The 26308-nt window shown below is 43.4% G+C and overlaps 1 protein-coding gene across 1 annotated transcript in view; it reads right to left on the bottom strand.

Annotated features, from left to right (window-relative positions):
- Positions 1 to 711: 711 nt before the first annotated feature.
- The window catches only part of LOC145506672 (uncharacterized), a 252988-nt gene continuing 227391 nt past the window's right edge, over positions 712 to 26308 (bottom strand). The window contains exons 15-24 of the mRNA XM_081491914.1: positions 14678 to 14763; positions 14199 to 14223; positions 12469 to 12554; positions 11990 to 12014; positions 9529 to 9596; positions 9026 to 9050; positions 5192 to 5239; positions 3149 to 3231; positions 2616 to 2727; positions 712 to 977 (exon numbers count right to left, since the gene is read on the bottom strand). Coding sequence (XP_081348040.1) covers positions 2638 to 2727; positions 3149 to 3231; positions 5192 to 5239; positions 9026 to 9050; positions 9529 to 9596; positions 11990 to 12014; positions 12469 to 12554; positions 14199 to 14223; positions 14678 to 14763 — 536 coding nt within the window. The 3' untranslated portion in view covers positions 712 to 977; positions 2616 to 2637. The remainder of the gene's footprint in view (positions 978 to 2615; positions 2728 to 3148; positions 3232 to 5191; positions 5240 to 9025; positions 9051 to 9528; positions 9597 to 11989; positions 12015 to 12468; positions 12555 to 14198; positions 14224 to 14677; positions 14764 to 26308) is intronic.

Raw genomic sequence — 26308 nt, 5'->3', positions numbered from 1 at the left:
CAGTATGATGTCACTTGAATGTGGAAACTGAAAATCAAAACCAGTGAACCAAAATAACCAAACAGTAATGTAGTCATTGACACAGAGCACAAAGAAGTCCTTGCCAGAGAGGAGAGGGATGTGGTGATGAGAGAGCTGGGTGAGAGAGATTAAGAATTACAAACTTCCTTTATAAAATAAGTGAGTTTGGGAGCCAAAATGTACACCATGAGAATATAGTCAATGAGAATAGTCCTTTCGGCAGCTGGAATAAAAGAGCAGGAGAAATATAAGGGAATGAAAACTCGAATTTTAAGAGCCTTTTCGGAGAGAAATTCTCTGTGTTAGAAGAAAAGAGAGAAACACACTTAAGCTACAAATGGAGATCAATGATGGATCATGAAGTTTTTACCCTGAAGGTAGACTGAGTTTCGAAAAATCCTGACATGCAAGTCTTGAAAGATCTAGTGTAATATTGATCTCCTATGACTAATGGAATGAGCAGATGTGAGAAAACAGAATCCTTAAAGATAATGACAGAAGGATAGATGTAAGAACTAAATTTGCAGTTCCTTAAACAGCAAAGACTGACTGAGTTGTGTGAAAGGGGGAATGATCCTGGTGGTGGACGCTAAAGTAACTGGCTTACAACAATTATTAAGTTCTACCTCTGTTGAGGGGGTTACTCTATACATGTGCGTTTTTACAAAAAGTTATTTTGAAAGTAACAAATAGATAAAAACGTTTTAATGAAAAAACTTACATATAAATATGGAACATATAGATATATACAGAACATAAAGATAAAACTGTAGATAAAATACTAAATCGACACAGCAAAACAACTGAAGCTGTACTAAAGGAGGGCCTTCAGGAGAGAAGCAATGAGGCCTCCCTTGATCTGGTCCAGATGAGGCTCCTAGTGCTGTGGGGTCTCCATCCCCTCTGGGGTCCAGGATGACATTCAGGTCCAGGTCTTCAGGGATTCAGAGCAGAGCCTGCAACACCAACACAGGTGATGGAGTCCCTGGGAGGTGCAGAGTCGGACAGAGGAGGGCTCCCTGGGGAGGGTGTGCAGGACCCAGAAGACTTCCCAGGATCTAGACTTGGCTCTGGGGCTCAGATCTGCAGGACACTGGGTCTGTTTGCTGCTCTTTGCTGAGGGCATTGTCTGTTAGTGGGAAGTGTTTAGAAATGTTCCACAGGAGCAAGTACACCTGGGCATCTGGCCGGCAAACCTCAATTGATGGGTCCCTTGGACAATGAGACTCAGGCAGAGGAACAGGGGACTCTGGGATCCAGGACTAAAAGCTTGGGTCTCCCCTTCCCTCTAGGCCCTGGGAAGAGCAGGAGGTCAGATGACACAGTGGGTAGGAGAACATGCCCACCTATACTACACTCAGTACAACTGCTCCTGAGACCTGAGTGTTGGAAATGGACAGACACCTGGAGTCTCTGTTTTCCTGAATAATCATTTCTAACCCCCAACCAAACCCTCCTGAGGTTTATGATTTTAAACTGTTATTATATTATAAAAAAGTACATTTTATCTGTTTAGCATATTACAACATTAAAATCTGAGAGAAGGCATTTTTTTCAACCTGTAATAAAACAAGACATGTTATTAATGACAGACTTGGAAACAAAAGGAACATGAGCAACTTGTTCCTGACACTCATCTCAGGTGTGCTGCTCAGTCTCTTGAGTCATGTCTGAGTCTGTGCAACCCTGTGGCTGATAGCCCACCAGGCTCCTCAGTCACTGGGATTCTTCAGGCGGAAACACTGCAGTGCGTTGCCATTACCTTCTCCAGGGGATCTGCCCTACCCAGAAATTGAACCCAAGTGTCTTGTGTCTCCTGCATCGGCAGGTGGGCTCTTTACCACGAGCACCACCCTCCCAAGTGCACACGGCACTGAATGCTTTCTGGTGATTCTTCAGTTGGACACAGACACAGAAGAATCCACAGAACCTCCAACTCCTGGTTGAGAGATGCTGCCCTGAGGTGACCCAGGACCCCAGGGTTCCAGATCCTGAGGGACCCCAGACTCGGGCACCCCCCAGGCTGGCTGGGACCCTCAGGACCAGGGAGCACCCACAGGGAGGCAGAGCTGCCAGGTGACCCCCTGTCTGCACGAGCTCTGGGCTCCTGTGTCTCCTTCACTCTGTTCCCAGAGCCCAGGACTGGGGAGGGCGAGGCCACCCCAACCTCTCTCTGCAGCTGGTGATGGACTAGGGGTGCCCCTGCTGCCTCTAGGGGGGTTGGAGGGCAGAGCTGGGTCCTGCAGAAGGAGATGAGGAACCCCCCAGGGGGGATCTTCAAGACAACACGCTGCAGCAGCAGCTGCTGGACTCTTGCACACGGTGGCCCCACAGTGCCTCCAGCCTCCCTGCAAATGTAAGAGCTGCCAGAGGAGCCAGCCCAGCAACCTCGGGGGCATCTGGGGACGGGACCTGTGCCCTGGGGAGACGAGCTCAGGGCATCCTCCACTCGTCTGCACAGATTGTTACCACCCACTTGTCTCCACTTTTGTTGTCACACTCAGCAGCAGACCCCAGTGTTTTTGCTGGTGATTCTGAAGCACCAACAAGCGAGTGGGGATCATGATGGAGACATGGGCCCTCGTCTGCCTCACCTTTTCACCCCAGGTCCCACGTTCACACTTTCTCTTCCAGGTCTTCTTCATCAGCACTGCTGACATCTCCAGAAGCAATCTTCAAAAAGATGACCAGAGATTTTTTTGGTATCTGGAAGGAAGAGATCAGTCAGGCAGGTCCAGTCCCTCCCAGGGCAGGAAAACAACCATATGAGGTATCTCAGGGCAGTGCAAACTTCATGGGTCCCCTTCAGCCATGTGGGTCCAGACCTGCTGACTCCAGCCTCAACTCCTGCTCAGGCCACTCATGGTAACAAAGCCAGGTTCAAGGGTGCAGACATGAGGTCTGGAGCCAGGATTATGCTAAGAAAGTGGGGGAAGAGGGCTGCAGAGAGATTTCATAGATTTTATATAAGCTCCCAAGTCCCCAAGTGCCTACAAGAGACCAGGTCCTGCAGAAGGATAATCATAAAAAGATGGAAAGTGGAGAAAAGGAAGGGTTACAAAGAAGATTCTATTGATCAGAATAAGAGGGAACATTTTTAAAAGATATGAAAGAAGAAATAAATGACCTCGGTAGTCTTGCTCTCCTCCAAATCTTTATTATCTGCCTTGCAGTTTTCTGGTGTCTGAGGGCAGCAGTCATCTGGAGAGGCTGTGGGAAAGCAAAGGGGAGATTTAGAGTCAGGATGTGACCAGGGGACCCTGTGCTCCTCACAACCTGGCCGGGGACCCCTGGTGACCTTTTCTCCAGGGACCTCCCAGGGCCTCATTGTTTCACTTCTGCAGTGAAAAAGTGGGTTTCTGATCTCCAACATCTGTTGCCACCCTCAGCTTGTCTATGAGTGACGAGGAATGACACCATTACCAGCTGTTTCTCCTCCAGGCGGTCACTGTCTCCATGCATCTCTGCCCCAGACCTTGCTTGCCTCCTTCTCCAGCTGTTTCCCCTCTACTTCCTTCATCATTTCTCTCCTCTAGTCACTGTTCCTTTCCTTCCTCCTTGAGCCTTCACCAACCCTAGAGTTCTCCAACATGGACACATTGGAAGAAGGACCATGGGTGTATGGCCACCGTCTCTAAGCAGTCCATTATTTAATTAAACAATCCATCCCTCCCAGGAAGGGCCTGGCATGGACATGAGAGTCTTTTGAGCCCTGGAGGAGGGAAGGACAAAAAGTTCATGTAACAGAGACTCTCCCATTGCCTGAGGTGACCTCAGTGACCTGGGAGATACTTAATGCTCTCGGCAACACCCTAAGTTTACCAGACTCTTAGAGAGGATAGAGGTAAACATTTTCAATTTCATTTAGCCAGAAATGGAAAAAAGAAATCCAAAAATATATATGGAGCCCCTAAGGACTCCAAATAGACACAGTAATCTGGAGAACTAATATCATAGTTTCTCACCTCCTGATTTCAAAATACATTACAAAGATATAGGGATCAAAGCTGTAAGATAGTGACATAGAAACACATGCATAGCCCTAAAGACCAGAATAAAGAGCCCCAAGTAAACTCATGGATACATGGTCAAATGAAATTCACCAAGTTTCTAAGACAAGAAAATAGTGAAAGGGTAGTCTCTTCAACAATCAGTAGGATGAAAAGATAACCTACAGAAAACATTACAAACAATGTATCAGATAAGGAGATCATACTCAAATTAAATAAAATACCACAACTCAAGTGCAAAACAAATTAAAAAATAAAAGGTAAATAAATGAGTTGAGGAGTGTGCAAAGATGGTGATCAAAACCACCTAGAGCTTCTGTCTGGAGGGAGCACTGGGTTCTAAGAGGAGCAATGACTCTGAGTCCTGAGTCTCTGACCTAGGTCTGGTCAGTCCCAGGAGACGAGGTCAGCAGGGCATCGAGAGCAAATGTGTAAAGAAAGCCAGCAGCCCTTTCACAGTCTCTAGTATTTGTGGACATATTGGTCTCTAGTGGCAGCTGGACATGGACTGCTCTCACGAAGAAGCACCTTCAGCACAGCATCCTTGGGGAGGTGTGGTGCTGAGGTGAGCTCCAGGAGACTCAGCCCAGGCAGGGACGCCAGAGCACATGTGCTGTGACTCATCCAACCCTGAGAGCACCCTTCATACAAGGAACAAACAGTGAGGACAAACATGAGGGGACAGCACAAGTCCTGAAAATGCAGAGGGAGAGAGTTCATGTCTCACCCACCACCTGACACTCACTGCAAGAACTTGGTCTCCACTGTCAAGTGACTATGAGACTTGTGTGCCCACTAGGATATGGCCATCATAGGAGAATTTGAACATGAAGCCAAAGTCCCTCGTGCATACTACCCTGTAGGTACTAACCAGAAGCCCAGCTTTCCTATTTGGCAGTGAAAGGACAAGGAACAAGGAGTCTTGTGAGAAAGGATATTTCTAAGTGGAAAAGCAAGAAGAGATGACTATAAGCACAACAGAATAAACCACGTGGACACATAGCTCTACTATATTATTAAACCATGAAAAGAACAAACCACAACTCTAGACATATTTCCTTCTTCTTCCTCAGTTTATATTCATCTCCAAAGAAGCAGGTGTAACTCAAATGGTCCAGGAACCCTCTCCCTCTAAATCCCACCTGAGAGTTGTTCCCTACCTGCATTCTCTTCCACATCACTGCTGCTAACACTTTCCAGGAAGCAGTCTGTAGAAAGACAACCATGAGCAATAATACAGTTATTGTACCAGTTGACCCACCCATCTCTCCTCCACTTGGCTCACACAGCATCTCCCTGGTCTTCCCTCCAGGTTCACAGACCTCCACTGTGCTTTGTGAAGTCAGAGCCCTTCAACAAGATGGTGATCACAGTTGAACATATTCACATGAGAAAGAGATGCTGAGAGAATTACCTTTTAACCTTACACTTCTACAGGCTCAATATAGCTCTTGCATTCAAGCTTACAAGTCTGAAATTCCAACACTTATGGACACTTTTGAAATATGGCTAGTGTGACCAAGCAATGTATGGTTTTTGTGATTGATGGGTTTCCCTTGTAGCTCAGTCGGTAAAGAATCTGCCTGCAGTACAGGTGACCCGGGTTCGATCCCTGGGTTGGGAAGATCCCCTGGAGAAGGAAATGGCTGACCCACTCCAGTATCCTTGCCTGGAAAATCTCATGGACACAGGAGCCTGGTGGGCTGCAGTCCACGGGGTCACAAAGAGTCAGGCATGACTGAGCGACTAACACTAATATAAAAAGTTAATTATTATTGAAATATGTTAATTATAGATAGGCAGCTCTAGCTAGTGGCTACTACACCGGAAAGTTCAGCTCTAAGAGCTCCACCGACAAGGAAAAGGCAACTAATTGCCTGTTCTGGTTTTTCTTTATTCCAGATGATATGATGGCCTGATAAGATCATTCATATGTAGGTATATCTGGGGCTCTTGAACCCAGTCCAGGCATTGGAAGAGTGCTTGTGAACATCCCAATAGTACTGGAGTGGTTAACCGTTCTCTTCTCCAGGGGATTTTCCCAGCCCAGGAATTCAACCCAGGTCCCCTGCATTTCAGGTGGATTCTTTACCAGCTGAGCCACAAGTGAAGCCCAAGAACACTAGAGTGGGTAGACTATCCCTTCTCTAGTAGATAGCCCTGACTCAGGAATCAAACCAGGATCTCCTGCATTGCAGGCACATTGTTTAACAACTGAGCTATCAGTGACGCTCTAGTAAGGTGAACACTCAGATTCAAAGAAAATTCTCAGGAGGGAGCTCATTTGTAGGCAGAGATAAAGGGCATAGCCCAGCACTCGTGTATTACAAGTAACCAGAATGTAGGTACGGAGGGAAGGGAGGAACATTCAGTCTGTTCGTGAGCCCATCTTTCCCATCCCTGACTCTAGAGGACCCAAGCAAGGCATGTTAGGAAGTGAAAGATTTGTGCACTGAAAACCATAGAACACTATTGAAAGAAAGAAGAGACAAGTAATCGGAATATCATATCATATTCATAGACTGGAATATTTAGTGTTGTTGACCTTCCTATACTCCTAAAAGTGATGTACGTATATATTGAAACCACTTACAAAATCCAATGTCATTTTAATAAAATGGAAAAAAAATCCCCCAAACTAAAACTTACGGAATCCAAAAGAAACCCAAAGAGCAAAAACAGTCTTGAGAGCAAAGAACAACAATGGGGCCCTTCGGGCTTCCTGAATTCAAAACAGTAAGAATGCCACAACAGTCAAAACTGTGTTCTACCTGCAATAAAATAGGCAGAGAAACCAATGAATCGTAAGGAGGGAATCTTGAATAAAGTGACATGTGTGGCCAAATGATATTTGCCAAGGATCTAACATTATCAAGTGAAGAAAGGATCGTCTCCTCAAAAATCAATAGAAAGGCAATCTATAGAATCAAAGAAGTATCAGCAAACTTTGTATCTGAATAAAGGGCTAATATCCAGAACATATAAGCAACTGCTAAAACTCAACTTCAAAATAATAGCAGGCAAATAACTGACTTTAAAAAATGTGCAAAAAGCTTCAATAGACATTTCTTCATAGAAGACATAGAATCAATACACAGATCAATACATAGATCAATACACATAGGAAATGTGCTCAGCATCACTAAGTAGCAAGTGAAGTACTTAGTGGAAATGGAAACCAAGTCAAAAGGAGATATCACCTTTCAGGATGTGTATTATACAAAGAAAATAACAGATGTTGGCAAGGATGTAGAGAGGTGGAACTTCTTTGCCTGTTGGTAGGAATGATAAATGACATAGTCATTATGGAACAGTTTGGAAGTCCCTCAAAAATTATTAAGAAAATTATCATAAGATCCAGCAATCATTTATTTGAGTTTATGTCCAACGGAGATAAAAGTAGAATGCTCCAGGAGATATCTATAATCTCATATCCATTGCTGCATTGTACACAACCATCAAGATAGAAAAACTGCTGTGTCCAAGGGCAGATAAATCAAGACAGAAAATGTAGTGCATACATATACTGGAATGTGATTCAGGCTTTAAAAATGAAGGCAATCCTGTCATTTGAAGCAATGAATGAAGTGGGAGGCTATTGGTAAGAGTGAAATAAGCTAGTCACAGGAGGACAAATACTGAACAATTCCATTTACCTGAGGTATCAAAAGGAAAGTTCAGGGAAGCAGAGAATAAAAGTGTGGATCCAAGAGCTGGGAAGAGCTTGACACAGGGAGCGTCTGTTCAATGGTTACAGAATTTTAGTGGCAAGATGGAAAAATTCTAGAGATGTGCTAAACAACATGGTGCATTGAGTTAACAGGACAGACTGGACACTTCAAAGGTTAAGAGGCAAAGCTGCACTGAACTTCCTCCGTTTATGCCTGGAGCCTCCTCCTTTCTCAGATTCCTCTAAAACTGGGTGTTGCTTGTGGGTACCACCAGAGGCTCCCTGCAGAAGGAAGGAGCCTCCCCAGTACTGGGGGCCTTGGATGAGGGGGGAAGATTCACTCTGAGGCTCTAATAGAAAGAGTTTGAATGAGGGAAGTGGCAGAGTGATGAATCGTGAGGAATCAAAATGCTATAAGACCTACTAAGTGATGAGATTTTCTATTGAATGAAGGTGTGATTGACCCAGAAAGGGGGATTCTGAAACACAGTTTTGCTCATTAAGAATCTCGTAGGGCTTCCCTGGTGGCTCAGTGGTTAAGAATCTACCTGCCAATGCAGGAGATAGAAGTTCAACCCCTGGTCTGGGAAGATTCCATCTGCTGTGGAGCAACTAAACCATGCACCACAACTACTGAGCCCACGTGCCAAAATGATGGAAGCCCGAGAGCCCTGGAAGCCATGCTCTGCCACAAAGAAGCCACCAACGTGAGAGGCCTATGCACCACAACGAGAGAGGTGCCCTTGCACTCCGTAAGTAGAAAAAAGCCTGGGCAGCAAAGAAGACCAAGAACAGCCAATAAAAAATTTAATAAAAATTAAAAAGAATCCTGTAAACATCTTCCTGGGTAGTGATGGGATTTGTCTTCCTGGGAAAAAGATGTTCACTTGGTATAAAATCAATGGATACAGTGAATGTATATACTTTGTTTAATTTTTAGATACATGAACATTCGTGGTGCATTTTTATGGGAAATTTTTTTGGATTGACACCAGTAACAGTGATATTTAGGGTGACAGATACTGAGGAAAACACAACAAAATCACACACACAAAGAATCACACTATTCATTATACATAGAGACACACCCAGTCCCATGGACACAAACCTACACTATTAACCATAATACAGCTTCTTCTTGGAACTACCGTAATCATCCACATTGGCCTCTTGTAAATTACTTTCTAACACCAGGGCCCCATACTCATTCTCAGCAGGAATTTGGAATCAGTTTGCCCTCTACACTAAAACCAGCGAGAAAGCCCCAACTTTCTCATCTACAAAGTTTTTTTTCTCCCAAAGTAAATGATTCTATAATACATACCATTTTCACATCCTGAAAGGGCCACCTGCAAGTACAGAAGAGAAGACACTAAGAGGGTAAGATCACATAGATGCAGAGTCTTTGGTTTATTTGGTGACAGTAGAAAACCTGATGAGGAGCAGTGGTGGAGTCCAGGGAACCCAGCAAGATCAGAGCACACATAGTCAGGATGAAAGGCAAGACCTTTGCCCGGAGGATGGAATTTCTAAGTCCATTTAGGTTGGAAATTGCAGAATTCTTTTCCTAGAAGAAATGTTGCTGCAGGAGAGAGAACTCTGTACTCTACAGAGTGTAATGGATGCCAACAATTTTAGTATCTTGTGGACTGAGGAATCATGAGTTGGTAATAAGACTCTCATCTACATTATCCCAACCAAGGGAATTGTCTCTATCTGAAGGGAAATCCCTCAGACTCTCAACTTAATTCTACTGAAAGAGAAATGAAACAATATTTCTATCTCAGACCAGAAAAAACAAACAAACAAACAGAAAAACCAGCTTGCCTTGGAGAAACACTGAGTCTCTTCTGTCTTGTCACATGGTGGGTTGACTGACAGGTCCTCAGTGAAGCCTAGAGGGACACAGAGTAGCTGTTACAACACTGGTGAGGCTGCTCAGGAATCATTCAGGGGGTTTTCTCTTTGTGTGGACATGGGGTGCTGTGTACGGATGTGCAGGGTTAATAAGCATGAGGTGAACTTGTGTTCATCCACCCTCTTTGGAGGAGGAAGGAAAGTAAAGGAGAGGAAGAAGGAAATGAAAATAGAACTTTGGCTTTCTAGCTAGAGGAACCTAATCAACATGAAATATTCAATCTAAAAAAAGGAAAGCTCTAAAACGTGTGTATTGTTTAATGAAACAGTCCCGTGACTCCTCCTGCTTATTGTGAGCTCCTGATAAATTACCACTGTCCCTTGATTTTTCCCAGATCACTCTTCTCCAGGATCTACAGTTGCCGATATTCTACTCATCATGTTTTTTATGAGACTTTGTACTTGATTAAAAGTGATCTCTGTTAGAGAACTGAATCCAATATTGGGCAAAGTATGCTATTCTATTAATTCACTAATCAACTCTCTTAAATAAAATCAAATATACAAGATTTGGCAATACTGAATTCCTGTCATTTAATAAGAGCCACTATCAATGATATAGTATTTTTCTATCAATATTTGTTTTCTATAGAATGTGTGCATGTCTACTGAATCAGTTCATGTCCACCTTCACAAGGGCAATATGTATAGTGGGAATGTTGATTATAGGAAGCACAGTTCCTCCACCAGTCTTCCAGGGGAGCTAGAGGGACACAGAGCTGCTGTCAGGACACGGGTGAGGATGCTTATCAATCACTCAGTGTTTCTTTCTTTCTTTTTTTTCCTATTATTTCATAGGGACATAGGGTTGAGTGTATGCATGAGGGAGGTTAGTAGCTATGGACTGAGCTGCTGTTGAATCATCCTCTTTGATGGATGAAGGAGAGCAAAGGAGAGGAGCAGGAAAGAAATGAAACAGTGTTTCTGCATTTTGACTAGGGATAACCTAAATGATGAGGAAAAAAGAAACACTAAAATGCATGCCAACTTTCAATGACAGAGACCCATGACCCTCCTGCCTGTTTAGAGGATCAGTTAAATGGCCCCTGTCTTCTGGATTTTTTCTCAGATCATTGCCTCCTCAGGATCCACATTTGTAGCTATTGAAATTACTATATTTTCTCGTAGACTTTGTTCTTGATAAAAGCAAACTCTGTTAGAGGGCTGAATTCAATCCTGCCTTTCCAAATAGCTATCATTAATCATGTGATATTCTTTCCCAGTCTTCATTTTCCAAACAATGTTTGCATGTCCACTGAGTCAGTGGTTGTTCACACTCACAGAAGTCATATAGTTAGTGGGACAGTTCATTATAGACAGGAAACATAGGGTGATGCTGACTTTGTCTGAATCACCTATTCAGGACATTACAACAAAAGTAATGGTCATTAGACTAACTACCAAATTCCACTGTGAGATCTGTTTGACACCTTCCATTGACTGTGTGCTACAAGGTCTGGTCAATGTAAGGTTTATGGTAACGTCACCCAGTACAATGAAATGTTTCCTTGATATAACCTGCTCTTGTTCTTGTTTAAGCAATGACACTAGCATCAACACATATGACAAGCATTGTCTACATAAGGCCACACAACTCTCAAGATCTGAGAGCTGACCAGGAGGATACGACCCCATGGTGCCTTTTACCCTAATGACTGTGCCAAAGTTGTCTGTTAATCCACCTTTGGTTGCCCTGGGTTTCATGACCACTGAGCCCACCTTACAATGAGTCTGGACCTCTGGAGCTGCCAGTACCTCCAGCCATGGACATAGATGCAGGGACCCCCTTGCTCCATGACTAGGATCCCATGGCTGAGTGATCAGTGCAGGTCAGGGGTCCAGAGCAGTCACACTGGGACCACCCCCAGGTTCTCAGTTTGTCTTTTAAACATAGGAGATCAAGAGCTTGGGCCATTTTTCTCAGCACCATCTCCATCTGAGGAAAATGTATACTAACCAAACTTGAGGACTGGCTGAGTTGAGGAAAGAGTCAGGTAATATATAGACAATGCCCAGTGGTGATGAGAAGTGTTTAGAAAGTTCCCAGTTGACTTGTGCTGTGTAAGAGGGAAACATCTCCTGAGGAAACACACCTACATAGAGCTTCGGAATCACACCACACGGGCCCACACACAGGCCCCCAAACCTGATTCACACAAACCCACAGCATCTAAACGATGGAGTTGTTTCCAGAAACTGTAGAACACAGACATTGTTCTTTCCTTGATATCAGTCTCTTCCCTGCAGCCCCAGGCCTCATCCCCTCTAGCAATCCAGTATTAGGGTGACTCTCCAAACAGAGCCAGCGAGCAAGCCCCACCTTCATCAACTAGATTGTTCCTCAGCAAAGGCACAAGCCCTGAATATTTACCTTGTTCTTTGGCTTCTCCATAGGCCTGTGATTAGAGAGAAGATAACAGTGTGAGGGTGTCAGCATCATCTGTTCTCTGTAGTAAGCCTGCTGTTACTAATTTTTGTCCTCAGATGACTAATACTCTTTAAGTCAATGGCTCCAAAAGAAAACAGAGAGGACCCTTGTGGAAAAGGCTGGACTGTTTCACACAAGAGCTCTCACTTTCAATTTGACCAACAATTACAGCAATTATTTTTGAAACAGGAAAGATTTCTAATGAGGAAAATACCTAGAGTGGTAACTGATGCTGTCCTTTTTAAATGTCCTTTTGAATCAAGTCTGTTGATAATAAGTTTATTCTCAATATTTCTCCAGCCAAGGAACTGCATACCTCAGTGATAATGTACATTGTCGGATTACTATAACTATATTCAAATGAATATAAAATAAAGAAGTGAAGCAACCGTCTTATCCCAGATAAAGACAGATGAGCTCACCTTCAGGGTCCTTGGAGGCTCAACAGCCTCTGGTGCAGCCTCATCCGAGCCCTGGAGCAGCTCCTCCACCGGGTCCTCCTGGGGAGCTAGAGGGGCACAGAATAGCCGTCAGGACAGAGGTGAGCCTGCTCACCAACCACGCAGTGTTGTTTTTGGGTGGGGACAGGTGGTGGTGTGTTGCAGGAAGGAGGTTAGTGACTATAATGAACTGCTGTTGAATCATCTTCTTTGCAGAAGGAAGAAGAGCAAAAAAGATGTTTAGGAAAGAAATGAAACAAATTATTCCTTTTTTCTAGTGATAACCTAACAGCTGAGGGGAAAAAAACCCACTAAAGTGCATGCCAGCTTTCAATGAAAGAGACCCATGACCCTCCTGCCTGTTTAGAGGATCTGTTAAATGGCCCCTGTCTTCTGGATTTTTTCCCAGATCATTGCCTCCTCAGGATCCACATTTGTAGCTATTGAAATTACTATATTTTCTCGTAGACTTTGTTCTTGATAAAAGCAAACTCTGTTAGAGGGCTGAATTCAATCCTGCCTTTCCAAATAGCTATCATTAATCATGTGATATTCTTTCCCAGTCTTCATTTTCCAAACAATGTTTGCATGTCCACTGAGTCAGTGGTTGTTCACACTCACAGAAGTCATATAGTTAGTGGGACAGTTCATTATAGACAGGAAACATAGGGTGAATGCTGACTTTGTCTGAACCAGCTGTTCAGGAGATTACAACAAAGGTAATGGTCATTAGACTAACTACCAAGTTCCACTGTGAGATCTATTTGACACCTTCCATTGACTGTGTGCTACAAGGTCTGGTCAATGTAAGGTTTATGGTAACGTCACCCAGTACAATGAAATGTTTCCTTGATATAACCTGCTCTTGTTCTTGTTTAAGCAATGACACTAGCATCAACACATATGACAAGCATTGTCTACATAAGGCCACACAACTCTCAAGATCTGAGAGCTGACCAGGAGGATACGACCCCATGGTGCCTTTTACCCTAATGACTGTGCCAAAGTTGTCTGTTAATCCACCTTTGGTTGCCCTGGGTTTCATGACCACTGAGCCCACCTTACAATGAGTCTGGACCTCTGGAGCTGCCAGTACCTCCAGCCATGGACATAGATGCAGGGACCCCCTTGCTCCATGACTAGGATCCCATGGCTGAGTGATCAGTGCAGGTCAGGGTTCCAGAGCAGTCACACTGGGACCACCCCCAGGTTCTCAGTTTGTCTTTTAAACATAGGAGATCAAGAGCTTGGGCCATTTTTCTCAGCACCATCTCCATCTGAGGAAAATGTATACTAACCAAACTTGAGGACTGGCTGAGTTGAGGAAAGAGTCAGGTAATATATAGACAATGCCCAGTGGTGATGAGAAGTGTTTAGAAAGTTCCCAGTTGACTTGTGCTGTGTAAGAGGGAAACATCTCCTGAGGAAACACACCTACATAGAGCTTCGGAATCACACCACACGGGCCCACACACAGGCCCCCAAACCTGATTCACACAAACCCACAGCATCTAAACGATGGAGTTGTTTCCAGAAACTGTAGAACACAGACATTGTTCTTTCCTTGATATCAGTCTCTTCCCTGCAGCCCCAGGCCTCATCCCCTCTAGCAATCCAGTATTAGGGTGACTCTCCAAACAGAGCCAGCGAGCAAGCCCCACCTTCATCAACTAGATTGTTCCTCAGCAAAGGCACAAGCCCTGAATATTTACCTTGTTCTTTGGCTTCTCCATAGGCCTGTGATTAGAGAGAAGATAACAGTGTGAGGGTGTCAGCATCATCTGTTCTCTGTAGTAAGCCTGCTGTTACTAATTTTTGTCCTCAGATGACTAATACTCTTTAAGTCAATGGCTCCAAAAGAAAACAGAGAGGACCCTTGTGGAAAAGGCTGGACTGTTTCACACAAGAGCTCTCACTTTCAATTTGACCAACAATTACAGCAATTATTTTTGAAACAGGAAAGATTTCTAATGAGGAAAATACCTAGAGTGGTAACTGATGCTGTCCTTTTTAAATGTCCTTTTGAATCAAGTCTGTTGATAATAAGTTTATTCTCAATATTTCTCCAGCCAAGGAACTGCATACCTCAGTGATAATGTACATTGTCGGATTACTATAACTATATTCAAATGAATATAAAATAAAGAAGTGAAGCAACCGTCTTATCCCAGATAAAGACAGGTGAGCTCACCTTCAGGGTCCTTGGAGGCTCAACAGCCTCTGGTGCAGCCTCATCCGAGCCCTGGAGCAGCTCCTCCACCGGGTCCTCCTGGGGAGCTAGAGGGGCACAGAATAGCCGTCAGGACAGAGGTGAGCCTGCTCACCAACCACGCAGTGTTGTTTTTGGGTGGGGACAGGTGGTGGTGTGTTGCAGGAAGGAGGTTAGTGACTATAATGAACTGCTGTTGAATCATCTTCTTTGCAGAAGGAAGAAGAGCAAAAAAGATGTTTAGGAAAGAAATGAAACAAATTATTCCTTTTTTCTAGTGATAACCTAACAGCTGAGGGGAAAAAAACCCACTAAAGTGCATGCCAGCTTTCAATGAAAGAGACCCATGACCCTCCTGACTGTTTAGAGCTTCTGCTAAACGGCCCTTGTCTCCTGGATTTCTTCCTAGATCACTGCCTCCCCAGAATCTACAGTTACAGCTATTATACTTTACCAAGTCTTCCATCAGAATTTCTTCTTGATTAAAAGCAAATTCTTTTAGATGACTGAATTGAATCCTACTTTTCCAAATAGCTATAATCAATCATGTGATTATTTTTTCAGTCTTTATTTTCCGGACAATGTTTGCCTGTCCACTGAGTCATGGACACTGTGGCTGTCCACACTCACAACAGTGATACATTTTGGGAACAGCTTATCATGGAGAGATACCATGAGGTGAATGCTGATTGTCTGTGACTAGGCTGTGCAGGAGATTTACAACACAAGTCATGGTCACTAGCTTAACTATCAAGTTCCACTGTGAGATCTATTTGACACCTTCCCTTGAGTGTGTCCTACAGGGTTTAATCAATGTAAGGGTTATGTTAATGTCATCCAACAAAAAAATTTCTTCCTGATGATAATCTACGTTTTTGCTTGTTTAAGCAATGACACTAGCACCAACAAATATGACCTACATTGTCTACACAAGGCCACACAACTCTCAGAATCTGTGAGTTGACCAGAAGGATGTTAGTATTGAAGTGCCTTTCACACTAATGACTGTGCCAAAGTTGGCTCTTAATACACCTATGTTTGCCCTGGGTTCCATGAGCACTGAGCCCATCTTAAAATGATGGACATGGTCTGGATCTGTGGAGCTCTAGTACCTCCAGGCATAAACATAGATGCAGGGACCCCCTTGCTCCATGACTAGGATCCCATGAGAGTGATAAGTGCAGGTCAGGGGTCCAGAGCAGTCACACTGGGACCACCCCCAGGTTCTCAGTTTGTCTTTTAAACATAGGAGGTCAAGAGCTTGGGCCATTTTTCTCAGCACCATCTCCATCTGAGGAAAATGTTTATTAACCAAACTTGAGGAATGACTGAGTTGAAAAAGAATCAGGTGATGTATAACCAGTGTGTAGGGCTGATGAGAAGTGTTTAGAAAGTTCACAGCTGACTTGTGCTGTCTAAGAGGGAAACATCTCCTGAGGAAACACACACACACAGCTTCAAAATCACACCACATGGGCCCACACCTGGGCCCGCAAACCTGATTCACACAAACCCACAGCATCCAAATGATATAACTGTTTCCAGGGACCACAGAACACAGACATTGCTCTTTCCTTGAGATCAGTCTCTTCTCTGCACCGGAGCCCTCACCCCCTGTAGGAATCCAGCCTTAGGGCACCTCTCTAACCAGATCCAGCAATAAAGTCCCACCTTCATAACTAGACTGTTCCTCAGCAAAGGCATAATCCTTGAATACTTACCATGTTCATAGACTGCTCCATGTGCCTGTGATTAGAGAGAAGAAAACAGTGTGAGGGTGTCAGTGTCATGTGTTCTCTGCAGTAAGTCTTCTGTTATCTGATTTTTGTCCTCCAATAACTAAAACTCTTTAAGTTGATGGCTCCAAAAGAAAACAGAGAGGACTCACGTTGAAAAGACTGGACTGTTCCAAGAAAGAGCTCTCAGTTTCAATGTGACCAAGAATTACAAAACTGTTTTTCAAGGAGGAAACATTTCTACAGACAGCAGTAACTGATGCTGTCTTTTTTTAAATGCTCTTCTAAATCACATCTGTTTTTATAAAAGATTTATCTCAATATTTCTCCAGCCAAGGAATTGTATACATCAGTGATAATGTACATTGTCAAATTACTATAACTGTATTCCACTGAATAAAAAATAAAGAAGTGAAGAAGCAGGCTTCTCTGAGATAAAGACAGTTGAGTTTACCTTCAGGGTCCTCAGAGGCTCTTCCTCAGCCCAGGCCTGGTGCACATCCACCACCAGTTCCTCCGGGGCAGCTAGAGGGACGCAGAACAGCCATCAGGACACAGGTGAGGCTGCTCACCAACCGCTCAGGGTTTTTTGTTTGTGTTAGTTTGATGGGGACATGGAGTGCGGTATATGCATGAGGGAGATTAGTAACTATAGGCTGAGCTGCTGGTGAATCATCCCTTTGCTGAAGGAAGGAGAGCAAAGGAGAGGAACAGGAAAGAAATGAAATGGAGCTTATGTCTTTTATCTAGTGATAACCTAACCAATGAGGAAAAAAGAAACACTAAAATGCATGCTAGTTTTCAATGACAGAGGCCCATGACTCTCCTGCCTGGTTAGAGTTTCTGCTAAATCTCCCCTGTCTTCTGGATTTCTTCCTAGATCACTGCCTCCCCAGGATCCACAGTTACACTATTGTACTTACTAAGTTTTCTATGAGACTCTGTTCTTCATTAAAAGCAAACTCTGTTAGAGGACTGTATTCAATCTTACCTTTCCAAAAAGCTATTATCAATCACATGATTTTTTTTTCAGTCTTCATTTTACAAACAATATTTGCATGTCCACTAAGCGGCTGTCTGCACTCACAGAAGCCTTAGTTTTCTGGGACAGTTCATTATGGAGAGAAACCATGAGGTGAGTACTGACTGTCTCTAACCGAGCGGTGCAGGAGATTTACAACAAAAGTCATGGTCACTAGGCTAACTACCAAGTCCCACTGTGAATCTATTTGACACCTTCCCTTGAGTGTGTGCTACCAGGTTTAATCAATGTAAGTCTTATGATAATGTCACCCAGTACAGTGAAATATCCCCCAATGATAATCTGTTCTTGCCCTGTTTAAGCAATGACAGAGGACCAACAGGTATGAGCTACATTGTCTCCACAAGGCCACACAACTCTCTGAATCTGTGAGTTGATCAGGAGGATGCAAGTCCCGGGGTGTCTTTCACAATAATGACTGTGCCAAAGTTGGCGTTAAGCCACCTATGGTTGTCCTGGGTTCTGTGACCACTAAGCCCATCTTATAATGATGGGCATGGTCTGAACTTCTGGAGGTTCTAGAACCTCCAGGCATGGACAGAGATGCAGGGATCGCATTGCTCCATGAATGAGGATCGCATGGCTGAGTGATAAGTGCAGGTCAGGAGTTCAGAGCTGTCACACTGGGACTACACCTAGGTTCTCAGTTTGGCTTTTCAATCAGTTCAGTTCAGTTCAGTTCAGTCGCTCAGTCGTGTCCGACTCTTTGCGACCCCATGAATTGCAGCACGCCGGGCCTCTCTGTCCATCACCAACTCCTGGAATCTACCCAAACCCAAGTCCATCGAGTCAGTGATGCCATCCAACCATCTCATTCTCTGTTGTGGAGGTTAAACCTTGGGCCTTTTTTCTCAGCACCATCATCATTTGAGGAAAATAAGTACTAACCAAACTTGAGGAATGACTGAGTTAAGGGAAGAATCAGGTAATGTATGATCAATGTGCAGTGGTGATGAGAAGTGTTTAGAAAGTTCACAGTTGACTTATGCTGTGTAAGAGGGAAACATCTTGTGAGGAAACACACACACACACACACAGCTTCAAAATCACACCACATGGGCCCCAAACCCTGATTCACACAAACCCTCAGCATCTAAATGATGTAGTGTTTCCAGAGACTGTAAAACACATACATTGTTCTTTCCTGAGAGATCAGTCACTTCTCTGCACCCCTAGCCCTCACCCCTGCAGGAATCCAGCATTAGGGCAACTCTCTAACCAGAGCTGGCAAGAGAGCCCCACCTTCATCAGCTAGATTGTTCCTCAGCAGAGGGATGATCCCTGAATATTTACCGTGTTCATAGACTGCTCCGCATGCCTGTGATTGGAGAGAAGAAAACAGTGGGAGTATATCAACATCTTGGGTTCTCTGAACTAGGTTTTCTGTTATCTGATTTTTGTCCTCAGATAACTAAAACTATTTAGTCAATGACCCCATAACAAAACAGAGAGGTCCCCTGTTGAAAAGGTTAGGCTGCTTCATGTAAGATCTTTCAGTTGTAATTTGACCACCAATTACAAAATTATTTTTCAAGAAGGAAAAATTTCTGCTGAACAAAGTACCTGATGCTGTCTGATGCAGTAACTGATGCTGTCTTTTTTTAATGTCCTTTTGAGTAAGATCTATGTTGATAATAGGTCTATCCTCAATATTTCACCATTCAAAGAATTGCATGCATCAGTGATAATGGACATTGTCAAATTACTATAACAATATCCAGCTGAATAAACTATAAAGAAGTGAAGCAACAGTCATGTCCCAGATATAGGTAGGTGAGCTTACCTTCAGGGTACTCAGAGACTGTTCCTCAGCCCAGGCCTGGCTCAGTTCCTCAATCAGGTCCTCCTGGGTATCTGGAGGGTCACAGAGTAGCTATCAGGACACTGGTGAGCCTGTTCACCAATAACTCATCATTTTTTTGTTTAAATGGGGACATGTGGTGCAGTGTATGCATAAGGGAGGCTAGTAACTATGGACTGAGCTGCTGCTAAATAATCCTCTTTCCTGGATGAAGGAAAGTAAAAGAGAGGAGCAGGAAAAAAAAAAAAAAATGAAACCGAGCTTCTGCATTTAACTAGTGATAATCTAGCCAAAGGGGATAAAAGAAACACTAAAATGCATACCAGTTTTCAATGACAGAGACCTGTGACCCTCCTGCCTGTTTAGAGCTTCTGCTAAATCGCTCCTCTCTTCTGGATTTCTTCCTAGATCACTGCCTCCCCAGGATCCACAGTTACACTATTGTACTTACCAAGTGTTCTATGAGACTTTGTTCTTCATTAAGAGCAAACTCTGTTAGAGGACTGATTTTATTTTATTTTATTTTTTTTTTAATAAATTTGTTTGACTGATTTTAATCTTAACTTTCGAAATAGCTATAATCAATCATGTGATACTTTTTTTCAATCTTCATTTTTGAAATAGTTTTTGCATGTCCACTGAATCAGTGACTGTCCACACTCACAGAAAGAATTCCTACACTTTTGGTACAGTTAGTTATGGAGAGAAACCATGAGGTGAATGCTGACTGTCTCTGGCCCAGCTGTGCAGGAGATTTACAACAAAAGTCATGGTCACTAGGATAAACTATCAAATTCCACTGTGAGATCTATTTGACACCTTCCTTTGAGTGTGTGCTATAGGGTTTAATCAATGTAAGACTTATGGTAATGTCACTCAATACAATAAAATGTCTCCCTGATTATAATCTGCTTTTGTCCTTGTTGAAGCAATGACAGTAGCACCAACAGATATGACCTACATTGTCTACACAAGGCCACACAACCCTCAGAATCTGTGAGCTGACCAGGAGAATGTGAGTCCTGAGGTGCCTTTCACACTAATGACTGTGCCAAAGTTGGTGTTAATCCACCTTTCCTTGCCTTGGGTTTCATGACCGCTAAGCTCACCTTATAATGACGGATGGGCATGGTCTGGAACTCTGGAGGTGCTAGTACCTCCAGGCAGAAACATAGATGTAGGGACCCCTTTGCTCCATGACTAGGATCCCATGGCTGAGTGATCAGTGCAGGTCAGGGGTCCAGAGCAGTCACACTGGGACCACCCCCAGGTTCTCAGTTTGGCTTGTCCACTTAGGAGGTCAAGAGCTTGGGCCATTTTTCCCAGCACCACCTCCATTTGGGGAGAATGAATATTAACCAAACTTGAGGAATGGCTGAGTTGAGGAAAGAACCAAGTAATGTATAGCCAGTGTGCAGTGGCGATGAGAAGTGCTTAGAAAGTTCCCAGTTGACTTGTGTTGTGTAAGAGGGAAACATCTCGTGAGGAAACACACACACACACACACACACACACACAGAGCTTCAGAATCACAACACATGGGCACACATATGGGCCCACAACCCTGATTCACACAAACCCACAGCATCTAAATGATGTAGTTTTTTCCAGGGACCATAGAACACAGGCACCCTGGTATATCAGTCTCTTCTCTGCACCCCCAGCCCTCACTCCTGTAGGAATATAGCATCAGGGGGCCTCTCAAATAAGAGCCAGAAAGAGAGCCCCACCTTCATCAACTACATTGTTCCTCAGTAGAAGGAAGATCCCTGAATACTTACCATGTTCATCAGCTGCTTCACATGCCTGTAATTAGAGAGAAGAAAAGAGTGTGAGGGTGTCAACATCTTGAGTACTGTGCATTCAGGTCTTTTGTTCTCTTTTTGTCCTCAGAAAACCAAATGGGAAAGTGTTGTTGAGTCCATAGCCCCAAAACAAAACATAGAGGACTTCTGTAGGAAAGGTTGAAGCTTTTCCTGGACGATCTCTCAAGCCATTTTGACCAGCAATTAAAAAATTTTATTTCAGTAAAGAATATTTTCTGCTGAGGAAACTGCTCCTGACTACAGTTTTTAATTTATGTTGCCATTTTTTTTAAATGCCCTTTTGCGTTATTTATCTTCTGGGAAAGACTCAACATTCATCCATCAAATTAAAAATTGCATATATCAGCTGTCTTGAATATTTTCAACCTTTATTTGAATTCAGCTAAAAAAGTAAAGTCATGAAGCAACACTTTTATCTCAGACAAATAAGAGGTACTTACCAAAGAGGTGGGCAAAGCCTCTTCCTCCAACTTTGAATTAGATACCTCCTCCGCCTGGTCCTCAGGGAGCTCTAGAAGGACATAGAGGAATTATCAGGACATCTGTGATGCTGATCTGGAAGACCTTGTTAATGTGGATACACGGGGGAACTGTGTGGACGTGGGTGGTTAATAAGTGTGGGCTGAGATGTGTTGGACAAGCTTCCTCATGGGTGGAGGAAGGCAAAGGAGATGAACGTTTCAGAAATGAGTCAGAGAGCCTTGAACTTTCTCCCTAAGGGGAACCTGCTGAGGAAACTGCTTCTGACTACATTTTGTAATTTACATTGTCATTTTTTTTAAAATGCCCTTTTGAATTATTTATCTGCTGGGAAAGACTCAACATTCATCCATCAAATTAAAAACCATATATATCAGCTGTCTTGAATATTTTGAACCTTCATTTGAGTTCAGCTAAAAAATAAAGTCATGAAGCAACAGTTTTCAATTTGAAATTGTCAGTCTAACAAAGGGAAACACTAAAAATCACACTATGCTTCAGTAGTCATGTACAGTTGAGAGACTTGGAACATAAAGAAGGCTGAGTGCCAAAGAATTGATGCTTTAGAACAGTGGTGCTGAAGAGACTCTTGAGAGTTCCTTGGAAAGCAAGGAGATCAAGCCAGTTAATCCTAAAGGAAATCAACATTGAATATTCATTGGAAGGACTGATGCTGAAGCTTCAATACTTTGGCCACCTGATGTGAAGGGCAGACTCACTGGAAAAGCCCCTGATGCTGGGAAAGATTGAGGGCAGGAGGAAAGGGTTGGGGGACACAGAGGATGAGCTCTCTGGATAGCATCATCGACTCAGTGGGCACGAATTTGAGCAAACTCCAGGAGATGGAGAAGGACAGGGAAGCCTGGTGTGCTGCTGCCCATGGGCTCACAAACAGTCAGACACAATTTAGCAGTTGAGCATTGTGATCAAAGATACATTGTATTTATTCTTTTCGTAATTTTTATGAATTAAAAAGTTCCGTATAATTTTCTATATTCACAATGCTGTGTATCTATCAATACCATCTACATATAAATCTTTTTAATCAGATCCAGTATAACCTCTGTATGCATTAAGTCATTATCCACTTTCCCTCTTGCCTCCTGGCTTTGGTAATTTCTATTTCCAGTTTCTGTGAGTTACCCTATTCTATGTACTTTAAGCCAGTAGAATCATACAATATTTGTCTTTTTGTGCCCGCCTTATTTCACTAACTATAAAAATTTTTTGTATTATTTGGGCCATCCATTTTGTAGCATATTTCAATCCTTAACTCATTTTTATGGCTGAATAGTATTTCATTCTGACTATATATCATATTTTATTTATCCATTATTCTCATGATGGTCTTCGGGTCGTTTCTATCATTTGAGTACTAATAGCATACTGTGAACATTAGAGTACAGATTTCTGTATGGTACGATAATGATGATAAATAATATTGTGCATCTTTAAAATATCATTAATTGTAACAACACAAAGTACAATGGCAGCCCACTCCAGTATTCTTGCCTGGAGAATCCCATGGATGGAGGAGCCTGGTAGGCTGCAGTCCATGGGGTCGCTGGGAGTCGGAGACGACTGAGCGACTTCCCTTTCACTTTTCTCTTTCATGCATTGGAGAAGGAAATGGCAACCCACTCCAGTGTTCTTGCCTGGAAAATCCTAGGGACGGTGGAGCCTGGTGGGCTGCCGTCTATAGGGTCGCACAGAATCGGACACGACTGAAGCAACTTAGCAGCAGCAGCAGCAAAGTGTGAATCTTAGGTGAACTATGGATTTTTAATTACTAAAAATATATTATCTCACTAATTGTAATAAATGTACCACACATATGTTATCTGTGAGTAACATTTGCTAGCTGAAACTGAAGTGATGGGATATAGGAATTTTCTATATTATCTGTACAACTTTTTTGTCAATGTAATCCTGTTCTAAATAAAGTCTAATGATTTAAAGAAATTTTGAAACATGGCTTTAGGGAGGAACATATCACTACTAACGTTAAAAATTTAGCTAATGTCCAAACCACAGCTAGAGAACATCTTCACTCTTAAACATGAACCAGATGTTGAATTTAAAATGCATATTTCCTTCCACAGTTAAAACAGTACCAACTGATATAATAAGTTTCAATTTGAACACATGAAATTAAAGAAGAACATTGTTGAATATTTCAGTTTTTTCTTAAATGTGAGGCACTGAACATACTACAATAATTATTCTTGAGTGAACTTAATGAGAAATTTCCACAGTACCTTCAACTGGGTCAGTTATAGGGTGCACCCTATTTTGTGGCCAAAAACAAACTCTCTTCACCCAGCTGGAAGCTGATGTCCTTGGCCTCTCAGGGATGTTTCTTCTCGCCTTCCGGATGCGACATCCTGTGAAATGCATTATCATGGTGAGAGCTGTTGACATCTTGCTGGCAGAAGAGCACACGGGAACTAATGATCATTGACCCCCAGTTCCATCCTCGCTCCCCTTCCTCACCAGAGGCCTAGCAGGGCCTCCTGAATCCAAGGCGGACTTAGGAAGATCCGTGGTTTGATGTACACTGAAAACACCCAACAGACTGGCTGTGCAGACAAACATCTCTATTTAACTGAGACCTAGAAGCTCAGCAGAGCATGGTGACCATGCCTGATGGACCGGATTCAAATCCTGTTTAGGAGAAGCAGGTAGTTGGGAAAGATATATGGATCCCTCTTTGCCACAGCTCCCTGTTCTGAGTTGGAGAAATGTTAATATGGCCTTTTTTTAGTATTATTAGGCCAAGAATGATTAAATACAGGTAAAATATTAGAAAAATAAAGGAGGGACTTCCCTGGCAATCCAGTGGTTAAGAATCTGCCTTGCAATTCAGGGGACAGGGGTTTGGTTTCTGGTCGGCAAACTCTGGTCCCACATGTCTCGGAGCAACTCAGCCCACATGTTGCCACTACTGAGCCCAAGCACCTCAATTAGAGAGTCAGTGCCCTGCAACGAAAGATCTGCATGATGCGACAAAGATCCCATGTGCCACAACTAAGACCCAATGCAGCCAAGTAAATAAATAGATAGACAAATAAATAAATAGAAAAGTAAAGCACTGTGCTTCATAAGTGCTCTGTAAGTGTTCAACCTTGAATGATGGCAAGAATAAGGTGCACCTTCAGTAGTGGTTGAAAGCAGAGAGGGCATTTTGATGGCTCCAATAAGTGCGGATGGAAGCTTACTCTTCAGCTTTTTCACAGAGACAAGGCTTTATAGCTCATGGAGAGTATCTATTATCATCTCCTCTGATACCCAGCGCTGTTGGGGAGAAAGGGGGGCAAAGTAGGGGCTCTAACCCATATGTTACATTAGAAGGTGTTGAAATTTAGAGAGATCAAGTGACTTTCCAAGAGTCACACAGTGATAAATAGTAGATCTGGGACAGGACTGTAGTTGGTTCCCTGAGGACACAGATGCCTGCACCCCTGAGACCTGTGCTGAACCCCTGAATGAGCTGGCCCCCAACTCAAATTCCCCTCCCCTAGTTTTCTGTGGATGAGTGATGCCCTGGAGAAGATGTCTGAGCCCCAAAAGAGCTCAAATCCTCCTCCTACCACTCGTCTTTATATTTCAGTTCCTGATCCAAAATACATGTTTCTTCTGAGCAAAGCCTCCAGGAAGACCACAGGGTTCCAACCCTGTCCATCCTCCCAAGCCTCTTCACACACTCAACCATCTCACAGACAGCCGTCCCTTTGCTGAGTGATCAGTGGTCTGTTTGGCCACCAAGTTGGCTCAGAGCTCAGAACCTTCTAAACCAAAGGCCACATGATGGCTCTACCAAGAATTAGCTTCCCTTTAATTTGACCAAGTCTGGATGAGCAGTTAATGGAGGTGGCCCTCTGTGCTGGGCTTTGGTGGCTTAATTAAGTCTGTGACGCTCAAAGTCTCAGAGCTGATCTGAACACTGATTTGAGCAGCCTGGTCCAAGTGCTAACTAAGAATGGGCAGGAGCTGGAGTCTTCCCTCACTAAAATTCTGACTCTATCAACTCCTCATAATGCTCTAGACCCTGTAGTGAAAACAACCGAGCCTCATATTCCCTTTGAAAATCATCGCCATACTCAAAGCCTGGAGACCACACCCCAAGAGTCTCCTTGAGGATCAACAAACAGACTGTCCTTCCTTCAGTGACCAAATGTTTATCCTACTAACCCAACAGCACTGCCCTGTCTTACCAAACTCCCTGGCAACAGCCAAACAGTGATCCTGCTCACATCAACCCATGGAAATCCCACCAGTAAATCCCAGTGTCTTTCCTTTTTAAAAGTCTCTGGATTTACACTGCTAGTACTTGTAGATTTGGGCAGCTGCATTTAGAAGAGTTGAGCTGTAATTCCCTTTTCCTGCAATGTCTGTTGTTGGGGAGATATCATGGTTCTCCTGGTTCAGTTCTTTCCATCTGTTCTCTGGTGTGCTTGTTCTTGCGTGCTTAGTCACTCAGTCACGTCGAACTCTTGAGACTCAGTAGACTAACCTTCCAGGCCCCTCTGTCCATGGGATTCTCCCGGCAACAATACTGGAGTGGGTTGCCATTTCCTTCTCCAGGCGATTTTCCCAACCCAGGAATCGAACCCAGGTCTCCTGCATTGTAGGCAGACTCCTTACCGAATGAGCTACAAAGGAAGCCCATCCTCTGGCAGAGTGTGTACAAAACGGGCACTAGGAAACTGTACCTTTTTCTAAATTTAG

Source organism: Giraffa tippelskirchi, chromosome 5, assembly GCF_054371585.1.
Source record: "Giraffa tippelskirchi isolate mGirTip1 chromosome 5, T2T-mGirTip1v1.2.pri, whole genome shotgun sequence".
Classification (NCBI taxonomy): domain Eukaryota; kingdom Metazoa; phylum Chordata; class Mammalia; order Artiodactyla; family Giraffidae; genus Giraffa; species Giraffa tippelskirchi.
This window is presented reverse-complemented; position numbering and strand designations above follow the sequence as displayed.